Here is a 23,480-nt window from a genome sequence, read left to right on the forward strand (position 1 = left end):
AAAACACTATATGAAGGCATGACACTACTTGTGCCGACGCAATGATCTGTCAAATCGATTCACCTTTTTATCACAGGACTGCAACGTCTTTCATCTGCGAACAACTCGAGTGAAGCCAAATTTCTCTGGTGCTCTGGTGCTAATTTGACAGCACCTCCTCTTACGCTACGATTAAGCTTGGTACACGTTGCGCCGCGTTGCGGAAAATAGAGCTAGTTTTTTAGATAACGTTATAGTAAATCAAGATTCACGCAAATTATGCTCGTCAATTCGAAAATATAATAGGGGAAATGACGGCTTCGGCATGACAGACTATTTTCGGCAACCCAAACTTAAACACTATTTTCACTGGATTTTCTTACGAAAACACTTCGCTGAATGCATGCAAACGATTCTTTATGCTTTCAGCTTCAATTTGACTATATTTTTACCACTGAGAAAAACCAATCTAGCAAGGTTTTCTTGAAATGCAACACACGCACTACAAATTGTAGCTGATTTCGAGTTGCCGATAATAGAACAGCAGATTTACATGCAGTTCAAATGGAACGGTTGCCGAAGAAAAACTGGTTGCCGACAATACTCGCTCTCACTAGAGAAGATTGGAGCTTTGTAAAAGCGTTTCAAAACAGTTTTTGTCAATTATTTCGACTGAAATTGTTAGAGCAGCTGACAGCAAAAGATTGTAAACAAACCAATACTGCATATGTGTGCGTTCCTTAGAGAAAAAGGCTATAGAAAGAAGGTCGCTGCTTAGGTTGCCGAGAATACGTAAATTCCCCTGCATAAATTTTTAATTGATCATTGCAGGAAATGGAATGGTTTTGAGGGCATTGAATTGGTTGCCACTTTGCCGCATTTAATGTTACTTGATTGGAGCTTAACTATGTTATGGAGCAGCAGCGCTGCTGATGGTTCCGGAAGTTTTAAAAACTGGCTCTCATTGCAGGGGGTTGCTTTTTACTCTCCCGGTATAGAGAAACTTATAGAAGTGTTGAATCTAATGGATGTGATGATTATTTAAAATCTGTGGTTTAAATGTAAGACAAATTAAATCAAATATCAGAACTTCTCTAAACTATTTACCAATCATGTTTGATCTCCTTCCACCTTAATAATTTACGAATGTAAACAAACAATCCAAAGGTAACCCGCCGATTATTTTAGACAGCCTACGTTGACAAGTATCATAGATCTTCGTATCACACAGAGCCCTACCATCCGACACGATGACATCAGGTCAGGACCTAGGTAAACTTTAATCTAAACACGATCGCTGAGCACGTTTATTCAAATCTGGCCTATAGTTTCTTTAGACTCAGAACCGTATGACAACTCACATACCATCAGCAACAAAGTTTAGCTCAGTATCATTTAACCCCGCTGCCATTTGAATTCATTAGCTTACTTGATGCGTTGCATCATCGTGTTCAAATATGACTAGAACAATCTCCTGCGCCTTATTACGTATGGAAAGGTATTGTAAATATTGTCCTAGCTGCAAACAATGCAAATACGCAATTGACACATAAAGTCTAAAATACACGTTGATCTCAGCTGCCAAACAACCGTTGGCGGGCCATTTCACTCAGAAGTTATTTATGTTAATTGTTTGGACGGGATTGCTTCCCGCTGCTAAGTGAATTAATAAGCACTTTCGTTTCTATCGACGTTATGTCAACTGAGAGTTCTTTTTTTTTTCATTTGCCATTATCTCATCGGTAAGCAATGTATAGCAGCAGGTTCTAATCAATTTGGATGTAGTCTAGCGCGTGCCATTGTCCAGTAAACACCATGTTCGAAAACGTTTGCTACGTCGTGTGTTGCTTCCTGAGCGTAGTTGGATTCTTCGCGTTCCTTGAATTTTTGTACGATACTTTCAGATCACCTGCTCAAATTATTTGGAATTTGCTGTTCCGCAGGAGTCGTCTGACCGAGAGATATGGACCATGGGCTGGTAACGAGTAGCTGGTTGTATTATAATTTCAATACTGATCAATCTGAATACTTACAGTTATCACGGGTTCATCGGATGGAATTGGCAGACAGTACGCCCTAAATCTGGCTCGTGCTGGTCTGAATGTAGTGCTTATCTCCCGAACGGAATCCAAATTGCAACAGGTGGCGCAGGAGATTCGCTCCGAGTGCAATGTGGAAGTGAGGTGGCTTGCTGTTGACTTTTCCGATGGACCTCAAGTGTACGATCGAATTCGAATGGCGCTTGTCGGACTTGAAATAGGAATTTTGGGTAAGCTATTAGAAAAGCTTAAATTTTTTCATGAATCAACACAGTCCTCACTGAACGGTAGTGAACAACGTGGGATTCGTCCACGAGCATCCGGTAACGGTGGACAAAATCCCGAAGCAGGAAGTACTGGAAAGCTTCTCGGTGAACATGTATCCTACGGTGATGTTGGTTCACATGCTATTACCGGACATGAAGCGACGTGGGCGTGGCATCGTGATCAATGTAAGCTCCGCGTCAGGCCATTGCGCATTACCGTACGGCACGGTTTATGGTGCATCGAAGGCCTTTCTTAATTCGTTCAGCCAAGGATTGCAGGAAGAACTGCAGGACAGTGGAGTGGAGTGCCAGTTGGTGATTCCGTTGTTGGTGAACACTAATTTGAGTGCACAGTGGCAGACGAGGTCATTCACGAGGTCGGCTTCCGTTGAAGTGGAAGCCTTTGGGCGGACGGTAACTTGGTTGATTGGTAAAACGGACTTTACCACCGGTTGTAGGTTCCATGCCCTGCAGGTGAGATGCGGGTTTGTGTTGACTCGGAATGATGTCGGAATGTCTGAATCTGTTTTCTTTTTACAGGCTACAATACTAAAACTTTTTCCTCGTTGGTTTATATCGAAGGGATTGGGGAAGTATTTGAAAGGTGTCAAAATTGAAGCCAATAAGGGGAAGTAGTGATTGATGGCATGTTTTATTCAACGTGATTGTTATTTATTTCACTTAGCAGGGATCGGTTAATGGATGAGCTCCTTTTTGGAAAATCGATTAATATATAATATTTTTTACACAATAATTGATGTTTTCATTGAATTGCAACAGAATTGCTGATTATCGTCATTGTTTAAAATCTGGGCACATCGTCTCATCGAGCAGTTCTATAATGTATGAATTTAATTAACCAGCACAATCATAGGGAAAGTGGGGTAAAACAAACACCTTTCAATTCTATAATAGGTAATTCGTTACGTACTGGCATAGAGATTTGGAGTTTCCTTACAACTATATCGTCCCCAATTCAACGCGGTGATCGTTTATTTCAGTGTTTCTTGGGAATATACATAACCTGGGAAAATTCTCAAAAAACCTAGGCTTGTTCAATTAAATTCCCAGTTCTTCCAATCAGTGCATCTTTTACCTTTTGAATAGTTAACATAAACAGAATCTTGATCGGTTTATCTTAAAAAAAAAACGAACCCAGATCATAGTTTTCTCTCAGTTCTCCTTTGTTAGTATAGTTCTAGTATCAGGAAATCTCTATACGTAGATTCTAAAGTAGGACATGACAGCTGTATGCCACGCGACCTATGTGCCACGCGCGCTATTATAATTAACTGTCTCTAATTGAACCCGGTTTTTTACCCCATTGAAAGGTACACATTGAACCCGGAATCAGCTGAGTGCGCCCTTTAGTAGACATTTGTTTTGTCATTTTTGTTCAGTTGTTGATTGTTGAAACTACAATCAACATGATTGTGCTGTATCTTTTAGCAGCGATCGGAACATATTGTGTATTGATATGCTTATACGATAGCCTAAGATCGCCAGTCAGAATCGTAAAAAGTTTAATTTTGCCGAATCGTCAATCATTTTCCAGTAGATATGAAAGCTGAGCCGGTAGTGTCAATCAGTATTTGATGAAGTACATAGTGAAAAAATTGCTTCAATTACAGTGATAACGGGTTCTTCGGATGGCATTGGTAAATAGTACGCACTGCATTTGGCCAAGAAAGGCCTCATCTCAAGGACCGAATGAAAACTGATGACGATTGCCCGGGATATCCATTCGAAGTACCCCGTTGAAGTACGCTGGCTCGCAGTAGATTTCTCCGATGGATCGAAGGTCTACAGCAGGATCCAGCAAGGATTTAGAGAGATTGCAGTGGGTATATCGGGTAGGTTCTTTGAAATATCTGATCAACATATACGATCTGATTGGATCTTTGCAAACCCAGTCAACAACGTTGGAATGGCTTATCGCAACCCGTACACCCTGGACGAGCTTTCCGAGCGGGAGTTGGAGGAAACTCTCTCCGTCAATATGCAACCCACGACCATGATGACCTACTTGCTTCTGCCGGGGATGAAACGACGTCGTCGAGGGTTGATTGTGAACTTGTCTTCGGACGCCGCTCTTACCACATTGCCCTATGTCGCTCTGTACGCTGCTTCCAAGGCGTACCTAAGTAGTTTTACAATGTCTTTGAGAGAGGAACTTCGCGGCACGGGAGTCGAGTGTCAATTAGTAATTCCACTGTTTGTTTCTACCAACATCAACGAACAGTGGAAGAGTGTCAGCTGTTGGAGTGCTATCGCTGCTGAGGTGGAGCGGTTTGCACGGTTCGCGGTGTTTACGATGGGGAGAACAGATTGTACTACTGGATATTGGAAGCATGGTGTGCAATTAACAGTGATGAAAATGGTTCCACTAGGGGTAGTACGTGCATTTTTACGTAGTGTGCTGCCCCTTTATCGAGGGAAGGTCGTTATGATTGTGCGGAAAACGTCATACATTTTAAGGTTTGACGTTGTTTGTTCTCAGCTAGTTCCCAAATTTATTTTATAGATTTGCGCCCAACCAACCATTTTGGTGCTACAAATGAGTGCTTTACAAACGTAGTCGTACTGGAAATAAGTAGAATGCAAATGAATTACGTTAGTAGTTGTAGCAAATTAGGTTTAGAAGTTAACTGGATTATTAGTAATACATCATTCAAAATTAAACTATCGAATAATCCAGATCAAAATTGTATCCCAACCCTTGTTGAAAGTGATTAAATCGAAATTCCAGTTGCGAAAAGAAGAAGTGACTCCTAGTGGTGGTTAGACAAAAACCGTGAAGTTCTGTGAAGAAATCAACTGGAATGTTGATGTTCAAACCCCCGCTCAAAATAATTACTGTGTACATTGAATTTCCCCCTGCTTCAAATTGGAATGGAAATCACAAATTTGGCTCAATCATCCATTCCATAGCAAAACGATATCGCAAAATATTAGACCCCTTTTATTTTATTTTGTCATTAGAGTGACCATTTCCATGTTGAGGTGGTCCAAAAAATCATTTTTTTCAACAATGAACTATTTCGAAAATTCAAAACTTTTTATCCACTGGGCCGATTTTAAAGAACAAAATATTAAATCAAATGTAATTAAACACACTTTTGAGGAAAAACATACTTGCCTTACCAATCACGCTAAGGCCTTGTTGTCCTCTGCTGTACGAAGAAGTCGTATCCACTCTACTCGATCCATTGCTACATTTCGCCAGCCTTGTAGTCTGCGAAGGGTCCGCAGGTCGCCTTCTACTTGGTCGATCCACCTTGCCCGCTGCGCGCCTCTTCTTCTTGTTCCTGTTGGGTCGCTTTAAAGAACCATTTTAACTGGGTCGTCGTGCGGCATTCTTACGACGTGCCCAGCCCACCGTAGTCACCCAATTTTTGTAATGTGGATGAAGGATGGTTCTCCCAGCAGCTGGTGCAATTCGTGGTTCATTTTCCTCCTCCACGTTCCGTCATCCATCTGCATTCCACCGTAGATGGTACGCAACACCTTCCGTTCGAAAACACCAAGGGCGCGTTGGTCCTCCACGAGCATAGTCCAGGTCTCGTGACCGGTCTAATCAGCGTCTTGTAGACAGTCAACTTCGTGTGGTGGCGAATTTTATTCGACCGGAGCGTTCTCCGGAGTCCAAAGTAGGCACGATTCCCTGCCATAATGCGTCTTTGAATTTCTCTGCTGGTATCATTTTCGGCGGTCACCAGTGAGCCCAAATACACGAACTTATTGACCACCTCGATTTCGTCACCGTCAATCTGAACTCGGGCTGGGAGGTTAACATTATTTTCTCTAGAACCTCTTCCTTTCATGCATTTTGTCTTTGATGCATTGATGGCAAGCCCAATTCGTCAAGCTTCAGCCTTCAGTCTGATGTACGTTTCCACCACCGTCTCAAAGTTCCGTGCCACGATGTCGATGTCATTGGCGAAGCCAAGAAGCTGGATGGACTTCCTGAAGATCGTGCCACTTGTGTCTATCCCAGCTCTTCTGATCACACCTTCTAACGCGATGTTGAATAGTAGGCACGAAAGTCCATTACCTTGCTGTAACCCCCTTCGAGATTCAAAGCGACTCGAGAGTGTCTCCGAAACTCGAACAACGCACATCACTCGATCCATCGGTCGCCTTGAACAATCGCGTCAGTTTATCCGGAAATCCGTGCTCGTGCATAATCTGCCATGGCTGATCTCGATCGATTGTGTCGTATGCGGATTTGAAATCGATGAACAAATGGTGTGTGGGCACGTTGTATTCGCGGCATTTCTGCAGAACGGTAGCCTGTCGTCTTCTGCGCGTGCTCCAAGGTCTATTGCCGTACCACCTTCGTTTTCTGTTGCTTCACCGTTCAGGTGCTCGTCGTAGATCTGCTTCCACCTCTCAATCAGCTCACACTCGTTCGTGAGAAGGTTTCCGTCCAAGTACTTGCCCATATCGGTTTACGGCACGTAGCCTTTGCGTGAACTATTTAGTTTCTCGTAGAACTTCCGTGTGTCGTTTACGCGGTACAGATTTTCCATCGCCTCGCGATCTCGGTTTTCCTGCTCACGCTTCTTTCTTCGGAATACCGAGTTTTGTCTGTCCGCGCTTGTCTGTATCGCTCCACATTCAATCTCGTGCGGTGTTGCAGCATTCTCGCCCGTGCTGCATTCTTCTCCTCTACTAACAGTTTGCATTCGCCGTCGAACCAGTCATTTCTTCGGTCCGGGATTGCAGTACCTAGTGCCGATGCAGCAGTACTACCTATAGCGGAACGTATGTCCCTCATGCCATCTTCAAGAGAAGCTGAGCCAAGCTGCACTTCCGTGGGTAGTGCAACTTCCAGCTGCTGCGCGTAGTTCTGTGCAACTCCGGCGTCCCGTAGTTGCTCAATGTTGGGTCGCGGCGTTCGACTTTGACGGGTGTTATGCACCGTCGAGAGTTTTGAGGGCAAGCATACTGCAACTAAGTAGTGGTCCGAATCTATGTTCGCACTGCGATACGTGCGGACGTTGATAATGTCGGAGAAGAATTTCTCGTCGATTAGAACGTGATCGATTTGGTTTTCTGTGTGTTGGTCAGGGGGTCTCCAGGTGGCTTTGTGGATATCCTTGCGGGGGAAAAAGGTACTTCGAAATACCATACCCCGAGAGGCTGCAAAGTTCACGCATCGTTGGCCGTTGTCGTTCGATACGACATGCAGGCTGTTTTGCCCGATTTCCGGTCTATACATTGCCTCCCGTCCTACCTGAGCGTTCATGTCGCCGATGACGATTTTGACGTCCCGTTGCGAACAGCCGTCGTACACCTGCTCCAGCTGCGCATAGAATGCTTCTTTCTCGTCGTCGGGTCTCCCTTCGTGTGGGCAGTGCACGTTGATGATACTGTAGTTGAAGAAACGGCCCTTAATCCTCAACTTGCACATCGGCTGCCAACCAATCATGCGTTGGCGCATCTTACCCAGCACTACAAAGCCGGTTCCCAGCTCGTTGGTGGTGCCACAGCTCTGATAGAAAGTAGCCGCTCAATGCCCGCTTTTCCATACCTTTTGTCCCGTCCAGCAAAGTTCCTGCAGTGCTACGACTTCGAAGTTGCGTGGTTGAAGTTCGTCATAGATTAACCTATCGCAGCCCGGGAAGCCGAGCATTTGATGTTCCGAGTTTCCAATCGTAGTCCATATTTCGTTGCGTAGGTCTGTGCCGATTGTTCCGATCCGTATTTTTTTTTCAGTATTTGCAACTTTATGGTTTTTCCAGGGCGGCTTGTTGGGCCTGCCCCAATCCCCTGTCTCGCCGGGGGACCATCGTGCACAGCTCTGTTTAGAGTCCCACGCTGGCACTAGGACGGTGATCAGCCGCTACTAACATGGAGAACAGACACCGTTTTGAGCCGCACCTCCATGGTAAACAAACGCTCGGGTTTGGTGAAGCATTTCCTCTATCACCGTACTATGGTTACCGCGCCAGTGTTCGCGTCGCACCTCTTCACTCTGCTATTGCCGGACTGGCAACATTGCCCAGGCTACGCCACCCAGCTGTGTCCATGTTTTACCTGGTAGTCTTTTGTTATCAGGAGGCGTGAAGTAGGAACTTGTGAGGACCAGGGCTAGGTATTCCGCTCTTTCCAGGTTGTCAACTTACCATTTTGTAGCCCAAAGAGGAAAAACATAATGATATTTAAATTTTGGGATCTTAAATTGAAAAACATTGATTGTACCTATTAGGCACTACCTGTGGTAGACTAGATTTAGGTACCAAACAAACCGGCGAATTTCGATGACAACAAACATAAGATTTTGGTCCTTTGATATTTTTTTTAGATTCTTGGACCTGATTATATTTTTATGTTTCGAAAAGATTTTAGCTTTTAGAATGAATGTCAGGGACAGCAGTGATAACATCAGGTAAATTATCAAGGAAGTTAAGGGAGGGCTTTCTTTAGAACGCTAAAAAAGCACACGTAAAACGGAGTACACAATTTTGCGTCGATTATAAATGACATTTTATTATTGATCAGAACAGTTTAGCTTCGAATCCCTCCTATTTATTTCTCGGTACATCTACCGATTGTGTATTTTTTTTTAAAGATTTAGTGCGTTTTGGGAACCCAAATTTATCATTTTGGATAAGAAAACGGGGTGTCTCTGTGGTGGGAAAAGTGATTTCCCTATCACAGATTACAGATTTTAGTACGAAGCAATGACGATTTTCAGACGGTTAGCATTGTAAGTCCCTCCTACTTTAAGAATTATGCTATGGAATGGCTTGCTATGCCTCGCCTCAATTATAATTGAGGCGAATGATGAAGCTACCGCAAAACAAAACGTATTTTTGGGAAATTATTTTTTTTAGCAAAATTAATGACCGAGAAGTTTACTTGTATTAGAGAAATTTTCCCATGATTAACCCTCCAAAAATCAAAAATTAAGGTGAACATCTTGATTATATTATTATTTTAATATTCATATCAGATTGCAATTTAGGAACTAAATGTAAAATTCTAGGTATTCGTATTTTTTTTTTATACTAAATATGAAATCCAAAATATGTACATGGGATTGAAATAATAGGTTGCTTCGTCTGTATTTTGTATGCATGTATATTAAATCCAACTTCCACTGTCCGGCAGTGTTTTCATGGAAGAAAAATGTTTCCAATATTAATCTATTATTATCTTATACTGATCACATTGCAAACAATTTTAGCCCGGAAGTTGAAAGGTGATAGATCTGTTGAGATTCAGTAACCCATTTCAGAATGCCTGGTAAAACGGCGCCGGTGGTGTAGTGGTAAGCGTGATTACCTCTCACCCCAGCAGGCCTGAATTCAATCCCAGTCGACGCCGCCGGGATGTTCTGAGGCATAACATCTCTGATCACGCTTTCCTTCTGATGGGAAGTAAAGCCGTTGGTCCCCGGTTCATGAGTTGATGGGTCGATAGGTAGGGTCTAGGTGTGGGAGCTGCCTTCCTGGCACGTCGGTAGCATTGGTGCTCAGCACGGAAAACAAGATCGACGGAAAAAACAAACCAAAGGAAAAAAAAAAAAGAATGCCTGGTCACTCACGTCCATTCCGAGGTAACTTTCACTTACAACAAGCCCCGCATACACGTAGTACCGATATAAAATGTATATTGATACTGCGTGTACACTTCCATCATCAATGCATCTGCTTTTATTTATTTATTTATTTATTTATTTGTAATTCATCTGACATATGTGGTTTTAATGAATATGAGAATACATTTTCAAAACAGCTACAAAATGGAAAAAACTAGTAATTCTATTTTTAAAACGACCAGAAGTTTCGCCGAACTCAAAGAGATCCTCCACCACCGAAAAAGCTCGAATCATCGACGATATTGGTTCATTATATCCAAACAAAGTACGGTGAAATCTGTCCTGTAGTAGTGATCGCTGCCGAAGAGGACGTTGAGGTCCAACATCGAAAGTAGCCGGGGAGAATCGACTTCACCATTTAGCAACTTCGCCACGAATGTCGCCTGCTGTAGTCTTCGCCTTCTTTCAAGGGTGTCCATGCCCAACAGTCTACATCGATCGGGATAGGCAGGGAGGTTCAACGGATCGCGCCAAGGTAGATGACGCAGTGCTAGCCGGATGAATCGTCGCTGGACACGTTCAATCCTTAAGGTCCAGGAAACTTCATTTGGAGTCCAAACAACAGAAGCGATTTCGAGAATTGGCCGTACCAGCGCGCAATACAAGGATTACAAGCAATACGGATCCGTAAAATCCTTTGAAATTTTCGAAATAAAGCCCAACTGTCGATTCGCCTTGGCAATTCTCGAAGTTTAGTGAGAATTGAACGTCAGTTTTGCTTTGTAGATGGCACGTATTTAGTAGGATGCATTTCATATTTTTGTATCTAGTTGTAATCAGTTAGGTCTCACCGCTTATGTATTGTGTCCTCGACGTGTAAGCATCGTAGTCTAACCTGCAAAATCATCTTTCCCGGTTATTGTCCAGGGGGCAGAACGCCAATACCAAATACGTAAAAAGACACGGCAAACGTTGCTTCCGGGAGTAGAGGCGTAGCACCGAAACACGCTAGCACGACGCTACAGCAACACAACTATTCAAACAAAATTCTTGCCCGGGAATTTTCACAATAACTTACAATATTAAAACACTGATAAATTAATCATGATGAATCTATATACACATGATAATAATGAAAACGAATTACTTTTTGTCTTGGAATTTGTGACAGCGAAATTAAAACCGACCGTGTGCGGGCAGAGCCTACTGCGCACTTCAGGTTGCTTCTTCTGTATTTTAAGTCAATATTAAGAAAAATGCATGAGAATTTCATGAAACAGCTTAACGTAGTCTACGTCAACCAAGCGGTCGTGGCTTGTAGAAAAATCCACCCATTTTTTTTATAGAACCATTGATAAATATTTCGTATGCATATTTTGACCAGTAAAGGCTCAAGAATAAATGTATCATATGTGAAAAAAACTACCCCATCTTCCCCTTTTTTCGGAATCTTAGACTTGAAATGAATTCAAATAGATGAATTTCAAATAGATGTTGTGATATTTTTGAGATCATCACCCTCGGGCTTAAGAAAATTGCATAGCAATGTAAAATATTAAACGTAGGAAAATAAAAACATCTGGAAGAGTTTTTATTTTTTAACTTTTTTAAGATTCTGAATTAAAAAAAAAAGAAACGATTTAAATTGTTTCCGAAATTTTCCCATATCAATTCTTTACAAATTGTATGTAGCTTGCGTTTACCTTTGTATACATGAGACAATTTTTTCATTTTTTTTTTTGTATACCTGAGAAATTTGTATACCTGAGAAATTCGTCAACCGGATGCAATATATATAGGAGGTGTACGGATTTCAGTCCTGCACGGCGTGCCTTTATTGGTTAGAAATGTAAAACATATATGTAAAAATTAAATAGTAATATGGAATCGAAATATGTACACGTAAAACCATTTTTTTTACATCCAATGTGAGGTTGCATTTATCACATCCTCTTCATATGTTTCATATAACAAATGTAATGGCAGTTCTTGCAATAGACTGCAGCGTACAAGCAAGTTTTTTAGAATGCATATTTTTGTATAAAACTTCCACTAGATGATTTTCTAGACGCAATGCGTTTTGGAAAACAAACTTCCGGCGAACACATTGCAAATCCTGCATTTTTTTTCATTAAAATGTGTAATAGAATCTTACATTTCCGATTGAGTGTATATTAGACTGATGCAAAATTTGACTTTTTCGCTCTACAGTGCTTAAATGGTTTCAAATCGGGTCCTGATTAGCCTCCCAAAGTTACAACTCATTTGGAACAGACTTCGCACAAGCCATTTGAAATTTACATGTAAATTACTATGGGAAATCTCAACTTTTTGTTCATTGCTTTCTAGTCTTTTTTCATATTGAGCTGCGAAACAGTTCGATAGCCATTCTTATAGAAAATTTTCTCAGCTACAACTTTGCTGAAGATCGTTTCTCTGTTAAACGAGACAGGAAAAAGTTATTAATTATTTAAGAGATTGGTAAACTTATGACATGATTAAACAGCTGCTCTGTAGGCAACACTGTATTTTGCAGTGTGACATAGTAGCCATGATTTTTGTGTCCTATTTAACGCCCCAGAAACACCAATGTTGCCTTCTGAGCAGTTGATTGAGCATGATCATAAGACATCAGCGCATTGAACCATTGATTACTTTCGATCCTTGCATTTAATCAAAAAGTGGTCTTGAGCAAAGTTGTAGCAGGGAAAATTTCCTACAAGCGCAGTTGAAAGCTTTTGAAGCAGACCAATATGGTGAACTATTAGATAAACATGAAAAAAATCTTGGTTTTACCATAGTAATTCCCATACAAACTTCAAATGGTTTGTGCCATCTCAGTTTCTCACCAAATGGATTCAAATTTTGAGAGGTTAGTAAGGATCCGATTTGGAATCGTTTAAGTATTGTGGAGCGTATTGTAGATGCATTTCCTATCATCCTCCACAGCGAATGATATAAGTTGATCTTGCAGACGATGCAATATCATGTTTTGTCTACGCTTTTGACTATACAAGCAAGCATTTTATTTATACAATTGTAGAACGACGCACAAACTTGCCACGATTCTCTCAAATTTCCGTTCAGCTGGAAAAGCATACGAAATCGAGTTATCGTACTATGAGCGTTTCTTGTTCGCTTTTAGCCTATCCTTGTTCCGAAGCATGGAGAGAGCATTGGAGAAAGCACAGGTCTGATAATCGCAATGTTGGTGGCTCGAGTCCAGTCATCTTCTACTATTTTTAGTCTACATAATTAATTTCATTCACCAATACACTCCTCCTTTTTTGGTCTCCAATTTCTTGCATTGGACCCGCAGCTCGGCATTTCTCATCCTCCGTAAATGCGGTCTCCACTAACAACATTGTTGCAAGCAAATCTTACATCCCCCTATGTAAGATCACTTATCATCCAAAGTAATTGTTGTAACCGCAATTTTGTGCTAACAACTTGTTTGTACCACACGATCTCCCGCGCTACTTGAAGTCTCACGCAAATTGCAAATAACTCGCCACCGTTTGCAACCGTCTTCCCCCAATATCCACATCGCATACAAATCAGTTTCAATTTAGTCTTCCTCCAAGTGAGTCAAAACTGTCTTCTAATGTTCAACTCAATCGTAACCGCTATCGGCATATACGCGATCGTTTGCTGGTTGTACGAGAACTTGTTTGCCTCATTGCTCAGCATCGTATGGCACACGGTGAGGGAGCGGACGTGTGGTGGCAAGAAGCGATCGCTTGCGGAACGTTATGGAAAATGGGCAGGTAACAGTGTGCTAAATTCCAGTTAACGGGTGAATTATGCTTTGTAATGCTTATTCCAGTCATTACCGGAGCCACCGATGGAATTGGGAAAGGTTATGCCTGGCATTTGGCTCGCCATGGAATTAATTTGGTACTCATTTCGCGAACGGAATCAAAGCTGAAAATGGTAGCCAAGGAAATTTATGACAAATTCCCAGTGGAAATTAAATGGATCGCTGCAGACTTTACCGATGATTGCGGGATATATCCGAGAATTCGGAAGGAGCTTCAAGACCTTGATATTGGTATTCTCGTTAACAACGTCGGCATGGCAGCGGATCGTTTGGATCCATTTGAGAGCTTCTCCGAAGGTGAGCATCGTACCCTGCTGAACGTCAATATACTGTCAACTCTTTGGATGAGCCACATGGTACTACCGTGGATGAAGCATGCAAGACGTGGAATCATAGTGAATGTTTCATCAATGTGTGCTCGTAGTCCTGCGCCGCATGGTGCTATGTATTCCGCGACCAAGGGATTCGTCTACAGTCTAACGGAGGCGATTCAACTGGAGCTGCGAGGCACAGGGGTCGAGTGTCAACTGGTCGTTCCACATTTCGTTCGAACGAATTTGATTGAAGATTTGGACGTTTCGATTTTTGGTAAATGGTTCCTCCCGGATGGGCTGCAGTATGGACGATGGGCAACTTTTTTGATCGGGAAGACGGGCAATACTAATGGACATTGGTATCATGCGCTGCTGGTGGGTAGAAGTGGGATGTTTGAATGGGATTGTTGATTTTTAACTTATCTTTTATGTTTTAGGTGCTGCTGCAAAGATTAGTTCCACTCAGCATTCAGAAAGTAATCATCGGTATTGTGTTTAACCATTTTCGAGACCAAATGAAAACGAAATTGAAGAGTTAGAAGAGCGTTTTTTAAAGATTATATTGAAAGAATATCCCGCCTCATCGATTGTCTCGGCAATTCTGAAATTTATAGAGTCAACTGTTATGAAGACTTTTGGTCTGTTCTCCTACCGCTTTAGCTGATTTTTTTATGTGACTTATATATGATTAACACTAAACACTTCAACTTCTATTCAATTTTAAAACTACCGTACTCTAGTGGAACTATCAGACTATTCAGACCTTTCTCTGGCTAATAAATTATCACACTAAAGCTTCACGTTAGATAGTAAAATCGTAAACTTCACGTATGAAGTAGCATAAAAACACTTTGAATGTTCTGAAAATTGTTGAGAACTTCAGGTCCATTCGACTAATTTCAGAAAAATTGTAAGAACTTTATAGATGTCCCATGTTCCAGTCCAGAAAACAAAACGAAATTACAAGCTCCATGAGTGTAGGAAATTGAAGAAAATTTTGAAATCTTTTTGTTCATTAAAATTCTATTAGCATCTTAAAATTAAAAATTACTAGTAATTTCAAGAAGTTCTGAGAATTTTATGGAAATTCCAAGAATCTAGAAGAAGCTCCTAAAACTTCAGGGAAGTTCCAGAATAGCTATTGTAAGTTCCGATAGCTTTCAATGCCTTTTTTGGAAAACTTTCAGAACATCGGTGATGATAATTGAGCTTCAGCGCAGTTCAGTTAACAAGACGATTTCAGGAACTTGACTGAAGATGCCAAAACTTCAGTTGAGTTTAAAGGTTTTAATGGAAGTGACGCAACTTCAAGCAGTACTGAGAACTCAGTGCATGTCCATATCGGGATAATTGCGGGAATATCAGGGAAGATTCGATAACTTCTGGTAAATTTTGTATACTCTTGGGCAGTTCCTTCAATTTCAGAAAATTAGAGATAATCTTGAGAACATCAGGGAAACTCAAGAAACTGCAGAAAACGTGAGATCTTACAGGAAGTTTTATTAATTTCAGAACAACTATTTTACGAGCTTCAAGGATATCCAGAGAGCTTTAGGGAAGTAAATAAAACGTTAGAGTTGCCCATAGAACATTAGGAAAATTGTTGAAACGTTGATCCCTTTACATTATTATGTAGTTCCAAGAATTGTAGGGAAGTTCTGAGAACTACCGATTTTTTTTTAAATCTTTAGACATCACGTTCTTTGCATTTTTTTACTATGTCTTATTCTATACCCAATGCTATTATAAATCTGCCAGGACCATTTACCGAACGTATCCCATGGTTAGACTCTTCTCGTTAACAAACTTGCAAACTCCTGTGACACTTATGAGAGGTCGTAGAGTTCTCTGCATATATCTTAAGTATGTGTCCAAAAGAGTCTGAGATCAATCCCATATCTCGGTATATTACGGTAACGGGTGGAGGTGGAAATACTCTCAAACAATAGTCTAGGACTTGCACCATTTTGTGAGAATGCGAAGTTCCATTCATTTTAGGGCAGAACCTCCGGAGAATTGAAAGAAGTTCAGAATAGCTTCAAGAACATCTGGAAAGACCGAGAGCCTCTGGGTAGTTAATTTTACTTAAAGAAAATTGCAGGAACTTTACAGAAGTTCGACAATTTTTAGGGAATTTTTGGAACTTCATTATTTGAGATTTTGAGGAAAGTCCATATAATTTCAGAGTAGATTTTTAAGTAGTTTCATTATTCAAACTATCATCTTTGTACTTCAAGGTAGATCAAAGAGCTTTAGAGCATCCATTAATTAATTGCAAGAACTTTCAAGAAGTTCCAAGAATTATGAAACATTCAAAGTGTTTCAGATATGTTCCAAAGATTTCTAAAAATTTGGAAGGTCTTCTGGGAAATTATTGGAACGTAAGAGAAGTTTCGAGAACTTCTTGAAAATTTAATGAACTTTATATAAGTTGAGATATTTCAAAGGTAGTTCCATGAGGTTCAAGCCATTATTGAAAACTTCATGAAATCTGTGGGAACTCATGAGATTCAGAGCTCTTACTTCAAGTAAGCACCGAAAAATTCAGAAAAGTCTGGATTTGCGGGAAGTTTCAAGATTTTGATTTATTAGTATTTTGTTTCGGCTTTTCATTCTACAAGAAAAAATGTAGATTTCAGTTTTATCACCGTGAACTTCTCGATCCAGGGGTTGAAATCTTCATAGTTGTACTTTGAGATCTTAAAGATTTTAACACTCAATAATAGACGAGACAACTGAAGATGGCCTCCAAAGATCGAAACGTTCGACATAAAATATTGTTGATCCATCGTTAGGCTAAAAAGCAAATTACTTCTAATCTTCTCGATCTTCTCCAATTTCTATAAAACTTTGCATATTTGTTGTTCATGGGTAAATTTTTGGCTTTTTTTCTGAAATTTTGACTTGTTAGATTTTGTAAAATTTTCAAAATGGTGTGTTTGAAATAAAAAAAGTGGCAATGAAATAAGACTTCTGATCGAAATATCATCTGACACAAAGTTGTAGAGAAAATTATTGTTTGTTTAGAAAAAATCTACAAAAAAAAAAAAAAAAAAATTAAGTAATTTCTTGTAAATATTATAAAAAATGTTAAAAACCTAAAGATCTTAAAATGTTCTAGTCCGATTTTTGTTTTTTTAAGCTTATGAAAAATGCATACTTTTGGGATGTTTAAAATTCAAAACGCTTAAAAATTTATAAAATCGTAGAACAAAAGGTTTTGGTTAAATTTTTGAACAATTTGTTGAATCTTTTTTCCATGTAATTTTCACTCAAAAAACAATGCGAGGCATTTTATATTATTATAAAAATGAACATATCATACCATAACATACCATTCAAAGTTTAGAATTTAAATCAAAAGTGTTTGTTGTACGATTTTTGTAAGTTTTCAAATGCCCATGATTTTGAAAATAAAAAAAAAATGCATTTTTCATAAGTTTTAAAAAAATATTAAAAACTCAGGCAACAACATTTTGATACACTTTGGTTTTAACATTATCTTTAATAAAAAAATAATAAAAATAATGTTTTTTCTTTTCAGGAAGATATTATTTTTACTTGTCTCAGACGTCATTTAAATTAACAATGCCGTTTCCGTGCAATATTTTTTTGAAAAATTGCATGGATGCCATTTAGAAACTCAAGATCAAAAAGGGTCGAATTTTAACAAAAATGTGAATTATTGCCCATAACAAACAATTTTTCTATAAATATGCTTATCAACCAATTTGGAAACTATTACGCAAAGCTTCATCCAAATCGGAGAAGGTCGACTAAAATATTTTTTTTTTTAATTTTGCCTGGGCGGTTCATAAACTACCATCGACCTTTTCTCCTTTCGACCATGTGTCCTTTTAGACCATTTGTCTTTTGACCTTGTATCTTTCAACCTTTTATCTTTCGAACTTTTGTCTTTAGACCTTTTGTCTTTAGACTTTTTGTCTTTCGACCGCTTGTATTTCAAACTTTTGTCTTTCGATCTTTAATCTTTCGACCGTTTGTCTTTTGGTACTTTTGTCTTTCGACCTTTTATCTTTTGACCTTCTGTATTTCGACATTTTGCCATTAGATCTTTTGTATTTTGACATTTTGCCTTTACACCTTTTGTCTATCGACCTTGTGTCTTCAACCGTTTGTCTTTCGATCTTTTATCTTTCGACCGTTTGTCTTTCAACCGTTTGTCCTTCGACCGTTTATCTTTTGACCGTTTGTCTTTTGACCTTTTGTCTTTCGACCTTTCGTCTTTCGACCTTTTGTATTTCAAACTTTTGCCTTTAGGCTATTTATCTTTAGACCTTTTGTCCTTCGACCTTTTGTCTTTCAACCTTTTGTCTTTCAACCTTTTGTCTTTCGACCTTTTGTCTTTCAACCTTTTGTCTTTCGACCTTTTGTCTTTCGGCCTTTTGTTTTTCGACTTTTTGCCTTTCGATCTTTTGTCTTTAGGCCTTTTGTCTTTCGACCTTTTCTGCTTTCGAAATTTTGTCTATCGATCTTTTATCTTTAGACCGTTTGTCTTTCGAGCTTTTGTCTTTCAACCTTTCATCTTTCGACCTTTTATCTTTGGATCTTTTATCTTTCGGCCGTTTGTCTTATGAGCTTTTGTCTTTCGACCTTTCATCTTTCGACCTTTTGTATTTCGACCTTTTTCTTTAGACCTTTTTCTTTAAACCTTTTTCTTTAGACCTTTTTCTTTAGACCTTTTTCTTTAGACCGTTTGTGTTTCAACCTTTTATCTTTCGACCTTTTGTCTTTCGACCTTTTGTCTTTCGACATTTTGTCTTTCGACCTTTTGTCTTTCGACCTTTTGTATTTCGACATTTTATCTTTAGACCGTTTGTCTTTCGACCTTTTGTCTTTCGACCTTTTATCTTTCGAGCTTTGTCTTCCGACCTTTTGAGTTTCGACCTTTTGAGTTTCGACCTTTTGCCTTTCAACGTTTTGTCTTTCGACCTTTTGAGTTTCGACCTTTTGCCTTTCGAAGTTTTGTCTTTCGACCTTTTGTATTTCGACCTTTTGTATTTTGACCATTTGTTTTTCGACCCCTTGTTCTTTTGACCTTTTGTCTTTCGACCCTTTGTCTTTCGACCATTTGTCTTTCGACCTTTTGTCTGTTGACCTTTTGTCTTTCGACCTTTTGTATTTTGACCTTTTGTCTTTCGACCTTTTGTCTTTCGACCTTTTGTCTTTCGACCTTTTGTCTTTCGACCTTTTGTCTTTCGACCTGCGAGGAGTGCTTTACCGGCCACTGCACTGAGACCATCCGTAAAAATTAATAAGTAATCTGGTGCAAATGAGGCGAATTGTTTAATGTTGATTTGATTCAAATTTGATGATCTCTGATTATTGAATGTGAATAAATCTTAATCAAATAATATGAATTAATCTTAATTCACAATTACAAATGATTAGGATTTATGAATAAATCAATTATTTATTTAGATTGGGACGATGGCTATATTCGATCATCCCTAAGGTGTCGAAGAGTCCTTGGTTCAAGGGGTTGGATGTGGGTCGAGACTTCATTCGTATGATGTCTCGCCTCATGTCCAATCACTACTCGTTAAACGCTCACTTGTTCCGTGTTGGGCTGGGGGACAGCAATCTCTGTGAATGTGCACAACGTTACCAGGACGCAGATCACATTATTTGGTCATGTGCTGAGCACCGTGAAGTCAGATCCGAGTTGTACGATTCCCTTCGGGGTCGAGGTAGACAACCTAATGTTCCAGTTCGGGATATTTTGGCTAGACGCGATCTGGTGTTTATGCAACTGATATATGTTTTTAAGAATATTAACCTTAGATTGTAAGTTTGATAAACCTTGTATTTAGTTTGTATTTTGTGTGAGGGTGTGTGTTTGAATATTTTGTATATTTGTTTCTGCAATAATTGTATAATTACATGTAATAACGTTGATAGGATTAAGTACATGTTTTAGAAATATTGAAATTTTTGAATCATAAATCATATTCCAAATCTCTTTCTCCCTCTCCCGATCCAAACAATTGTCATCCACTTGCCTCGAGAAGAGTAATCGGTTCAAATACTTTAATTTTAGATTTAAGATATTTATAATGTGTAACGAAAATGAGAACTTGGCTCTGTAACGTTTATACGATTGAGCCTGTACAAATAAAGTAATTAACAAAAAAATAAAAAAAACATTAGACATTATTTGAGAGTCGTTAATGAATAACACTCTGCTCTCACAATAAGTTAGGCAGGTGGTGTTGAGTTTAAACGCTAATCACTTTTCAGCTTTAACTCAAATTGACTTCCGGTCTGGAGCAAAGCTGTTCTCCATACCTCAAAGGTTCTTTATTTTTCATTTTTCGAACACCTGCAGCGCCACCAAGGGCTGATTTTTAGCTAAAACTTTGTGCCGATTTTTCCCATGCAAACTTCAAGCCGTGAACCAAATGGCTTTGAATTTTAAGACGGTGTGACCTCCCATAACCATTTCAAGATTTGAGGTTTAAAATTCCAGGATCGACCTGATTTGGGCCCTATAATGACTCCTGATTGTCAATTAAACAAAAGGGATTATTTTTAGCGCTAAATTGTTCTATGCAGCGATAAGTTCATTGATTTCCCATAGCAATTTAAAACCCTATTACCTGTGCTAATTAAACATATGAATTTAAATCGCTTTGCAAGATATCCCTCGATGCTAACCTGAACTAGGCAGTAACGACGCAATTATTAACAAAGTTGTGCGCTAGAAATAGTAGAAATGTAGTTACATGCATTTTTTAATCGGTTTGGGTCACGACCTGTAGGATGCGAAGCGTTTCCCGAATGCAGTGCACATTGCATCTAGGAAGTAAGATTTTTCCTATCCACACAATTGAGATCATCAGCATCAACTTAATCATTCTCGAACTATTAACACTCTGTATACAAAATTTAGAATTGAGATAAAAGAGAAAATGCAACTCACTTAGTGCACAGTAAACAGAGGCGTTCGTTCAAATGGTCTGTCATGGATAGCGATCATACAATGCAAACAATCTAGGTTCTCATTGTCCGAGAACGCTACTAGAGCTGAAGACGATTGTAATTATCTTACGTTCAATGTTAATAAGTTGCACTAGACATGGGGGGCTGAGTGCAATAGTGGACTAAGTCACAATTAAATGATTCAAACTTTGATTCTATCAACCGATCATCCTAGATTGATAAAATTAATTTTCCTTAGCACACTAAAAATCATCAAAGTTGATTCACTTTGCCACTGAACTATTCAGTTGAAGGAATTCACGGCGTTGTTGTTATTTTTTTGCATTGTTATTCTTAGTCGAGCGTTACTGGTGTACAGATCGCATTGAGTCCGGTTGACCACAAACCGAACATGATGCTTCTGCTGCTCTTTTTGGCGATCATTGGAGCTTATGCCGCTGCTTGGTGGCTACTGGAGAACCTCATCCTGCCGCTGTTTCGAATCGTATGGGGCACGCTGAAGCAGCCACTCTGCGGAAAGAAGTCACTAGCCGAACGCTATGGGCGATGGGCAGGTAAGTTCAATAATTGAAGTGTGAATGATAGCGATGACCAATTTTCTTTGCAGTCATAACCGGAGCAACCGATGGCATTGGAAAAGGCTATGCAGTCCACCTGGCTCGAAAAGGGATGAACTTGGTGTTGATATCTCGTTCCGAAGCCAAGCTGATCAAGGTCAGTCGAGAGATTCAAATTGACACCGGAGTTCAGATCAAATTGATCGTGGCTGATTTTTCGAAAGGTGATAGCATCTACGACCGCATAGGAAAGGAACTGGAACCGGTTGATGTGGGAATTCTCGGTGCGTTGTGTTGTGCTTAGTAGAGGTGGTGTACATTTGCTTATATTTTTCCGAAATTTTCAGTTAACAATGTTGGTATGGCTTCGGATCGTATGGATCATTTTGAAAACCACCGTCAACAGCACTATCTCCAGATGGTGAACGTCAACGTGCTCTCAGTGCTGATGATGACCCACATAGTACTGCCGAAGATGAAGCAAGCTGGCCGAGGCATAATCATCAACATATCGTCTGGAACGGCTAAACTACCTGCTCCGTACATAACCGCATATTCAGCATCGAAGAGTTTCGGTCATAATTTTACGCTAGCTTTGCAACAGGAGCTGCGTGGGAGTGGAGTTGAATGCCAGCTCGTGGTGCCCGGATTCGTGCGAACCAATATGGTTGATGCCTGGGATGTGACCAGGTTCGGTGGAAAGCTTATACCGGATGCCAACCAGTTTGGAGCGAGTGCCACTTGGTTGATTGGGAAATCGGATTGTACCAGCGGACATTGGTATCAGGGGACTTTTGTGAGTTGTTTGGTGGATAACATTTTAGAGTGTATGGAATAAAATGATTTTTCATTTATTTTAGATGCTGCTTACCATGCTAGTTCCTCAGTATGTTCGTATGAGAGTCAATGCTGCAATTTTCAAGCATTTGATGGACGGGCAACATGTCGAAGTGAAGCGAACAAGTTTGTAAAATAGATTACCGAAGTGCTCTGATCATGTATTCCAAATATACATATTTACTTATGATAAATACAAACATTTAAATTTACGGTAAATTACATACTTTTACTGAGAGGAGATTGGCAGATTTTTTGTTTGTTTAAGCTAGCTTAGTGTGTGCAAATTTATGTTAATCAATGAATTTCAATGGACGACGTTTAAACCTGAGGTTTATTCCACTTGAACCACAAAGCTGCTCTATCGCTTAAGAACCTGTTCCATATCTGGAATATATAACTATTGTTCAACTGTGTATTCTTCTAAGAACTGTGCACAATGAAAATACCTGACGGACTAGGTCAGTGATGGCTAGGTGCTTTTATCACTATGATTCAACAACCTCAGCTTGAGTTTGTTTTTGTATTTCGAATGTATGGCTGAAATGTTTGGGAAATACGCAAAATTCAACTTAAAATATGACCATCGAATAAAGACACAGCTATTGAAAAAATGCTCATGCACCACTGGACTAGGTGATTTTTTTTTCTTGGTTTGTTTTCCGTCGATCTTATTTTCCGTACTGAGTACTAATGCTACCGACGCCTGGAACCTACCTATAGACTCATCAACTCAAGGACCGGGCTATACTTCCCTTCCGAAGGAAGGGGTGATCAGAGATTGTATGCCTCAGAAAATCCCGGCGGCGCTGACTGGGATTGAAATCAGGTCTTTTGGGGTGAGAAGTAATCACGATTACCACTGCACTACTGGCGCCGCTACTAGGTGATTATTGTTTCTATCAACTGAGCAGAAGGTTGTGTGTGGCATTTCTGTCTCTTAGCTGCGCCGCGAGCTATGTTCTACAGGGACTTTTTCACAATTCGACGTGACTATCAAACCGAAGTGAATCAGCAGAGTCACACTGAAATATTAAGTCTCGTTTAGACACTTAGAGTAATCTAAATTGATTGATGAGCGTTTTAGTTGAATAATTGTATACCTTATTACGTTGTTTTTCCTTTTAATTCTACTACTAGTGATAGTAGTAGAAAT

General features: G+C 39.7%; 4 protein-coding genes across 4 annotated transcripts; all 4 read left to right on the forward strand.

Annotated features, from left to right (window-relative positions):
- Positions 1-1,786: 1,786 nt before the first annotated feature.
- On the forward strand, positions 1,787-3,927 carry LOC135701529 (very-long-chain 3-oxoacyl-CoA reductase-like). Its single transcript, XM_065222348.1, has 5 exons — positions 1,787-1,957; positions 2,015-2,248; positions 2,310-2,758; positions 2,825-3,859; positions 3,916-3,927. The coding sequence occupies exons 1-4, from the start codon at positions 1,795-1,797 to the stop codon at positions 2,918-2,920; spliced, it is 942 nt and encodes a 313-aa protein (XP_065078420.1). The 5' UTR covers positions 1,787-1,794; the 3' UTR covers positions 2,921-3,859; positions 3,916-3,927.
- Position 3,928: 1 nt separating this feature from the next.
- On the forward strand, positions 3,929-5,069 carry LOC135701555 (inactive hydroxysteroid dehydrogenase-like protein 1). Its single transcript, XM_065222401.1, has 3 exons — positions 3,929-4,137; positions 4,198-4,676; positions 5,034-5,069. Exons 1-3 carry the CDS (start codon positions 4,005-4,007, stop codon positions 5,067-5,069), a joined length of 648 nt encoding a protein of 215 aa, XP_065078473.1. The 5' UTR covers positions 3,929-4,004.
- An 8,368-nt stretch (positions 5,070-13,437) lies between these two features.
- On the forward strand, positions 13,438-14,506 carry LOC135701556 (very-long-chain 3-oxoacyl-CoA reductase-like). Its single transcript, XM_065222402.1, has 3 exons — positions 13,438-13,600; positions 13,660-14,342; positions 14,405-14,506. The coding sequence occupies exons 1-3, from the start codon at positions 13,438-13,440 to the stop codon at positions 14,504-14,506; spliced, it is 948 nt and encodes a 315-aa protein (XP_065078474.1).
- A 6,777-nt stretch (positions 14,507-21,283) lies between these two features.
- On the forward strand, positions 21,284-22,518 carry LOC135701530 (hydroxysteroid dehydrogenase-like protein 1). The gene is made up of 4 exons (XM_065222350.1): positions 21,284-21,484; positions 21,538-21,771; positions 21,835-22,283; positions 22,348-22,518. Exons 1-4 carry the CDS (start codon positions 21,322-21,324, stop codon positions 22,456-22,458), a joined length of 957 nt encoding a protein of 318 aa, XP_065078422.1. The 5' UTR covers positions 21,284-21,321; the 3' UTR covers positions 22,459-22,518.
- The last annotated feature ends 962 nt before the right edge of the window (positions 22,519-23,480 follow it).

Source organism: Ochlerotatus camptorhynchus, unplaced genomic scaffold (assembly GCF_037179485.1).
Source record: "Ochlerotatus camptorhynchus isolate MF236.1 unplaced genomic scaffold, CSIRO-AGI_Acam_v1.1 ptg000167l, whole genome shotgun sequence".
NCBI classification, from domain to species: domain Eukaryota; kingdom Metazoa; phylum Arthropoda; class Insecta; order Diptera; family Culicidae; genus Ochlerotatus; species Ochlerotatus camptorhynchus.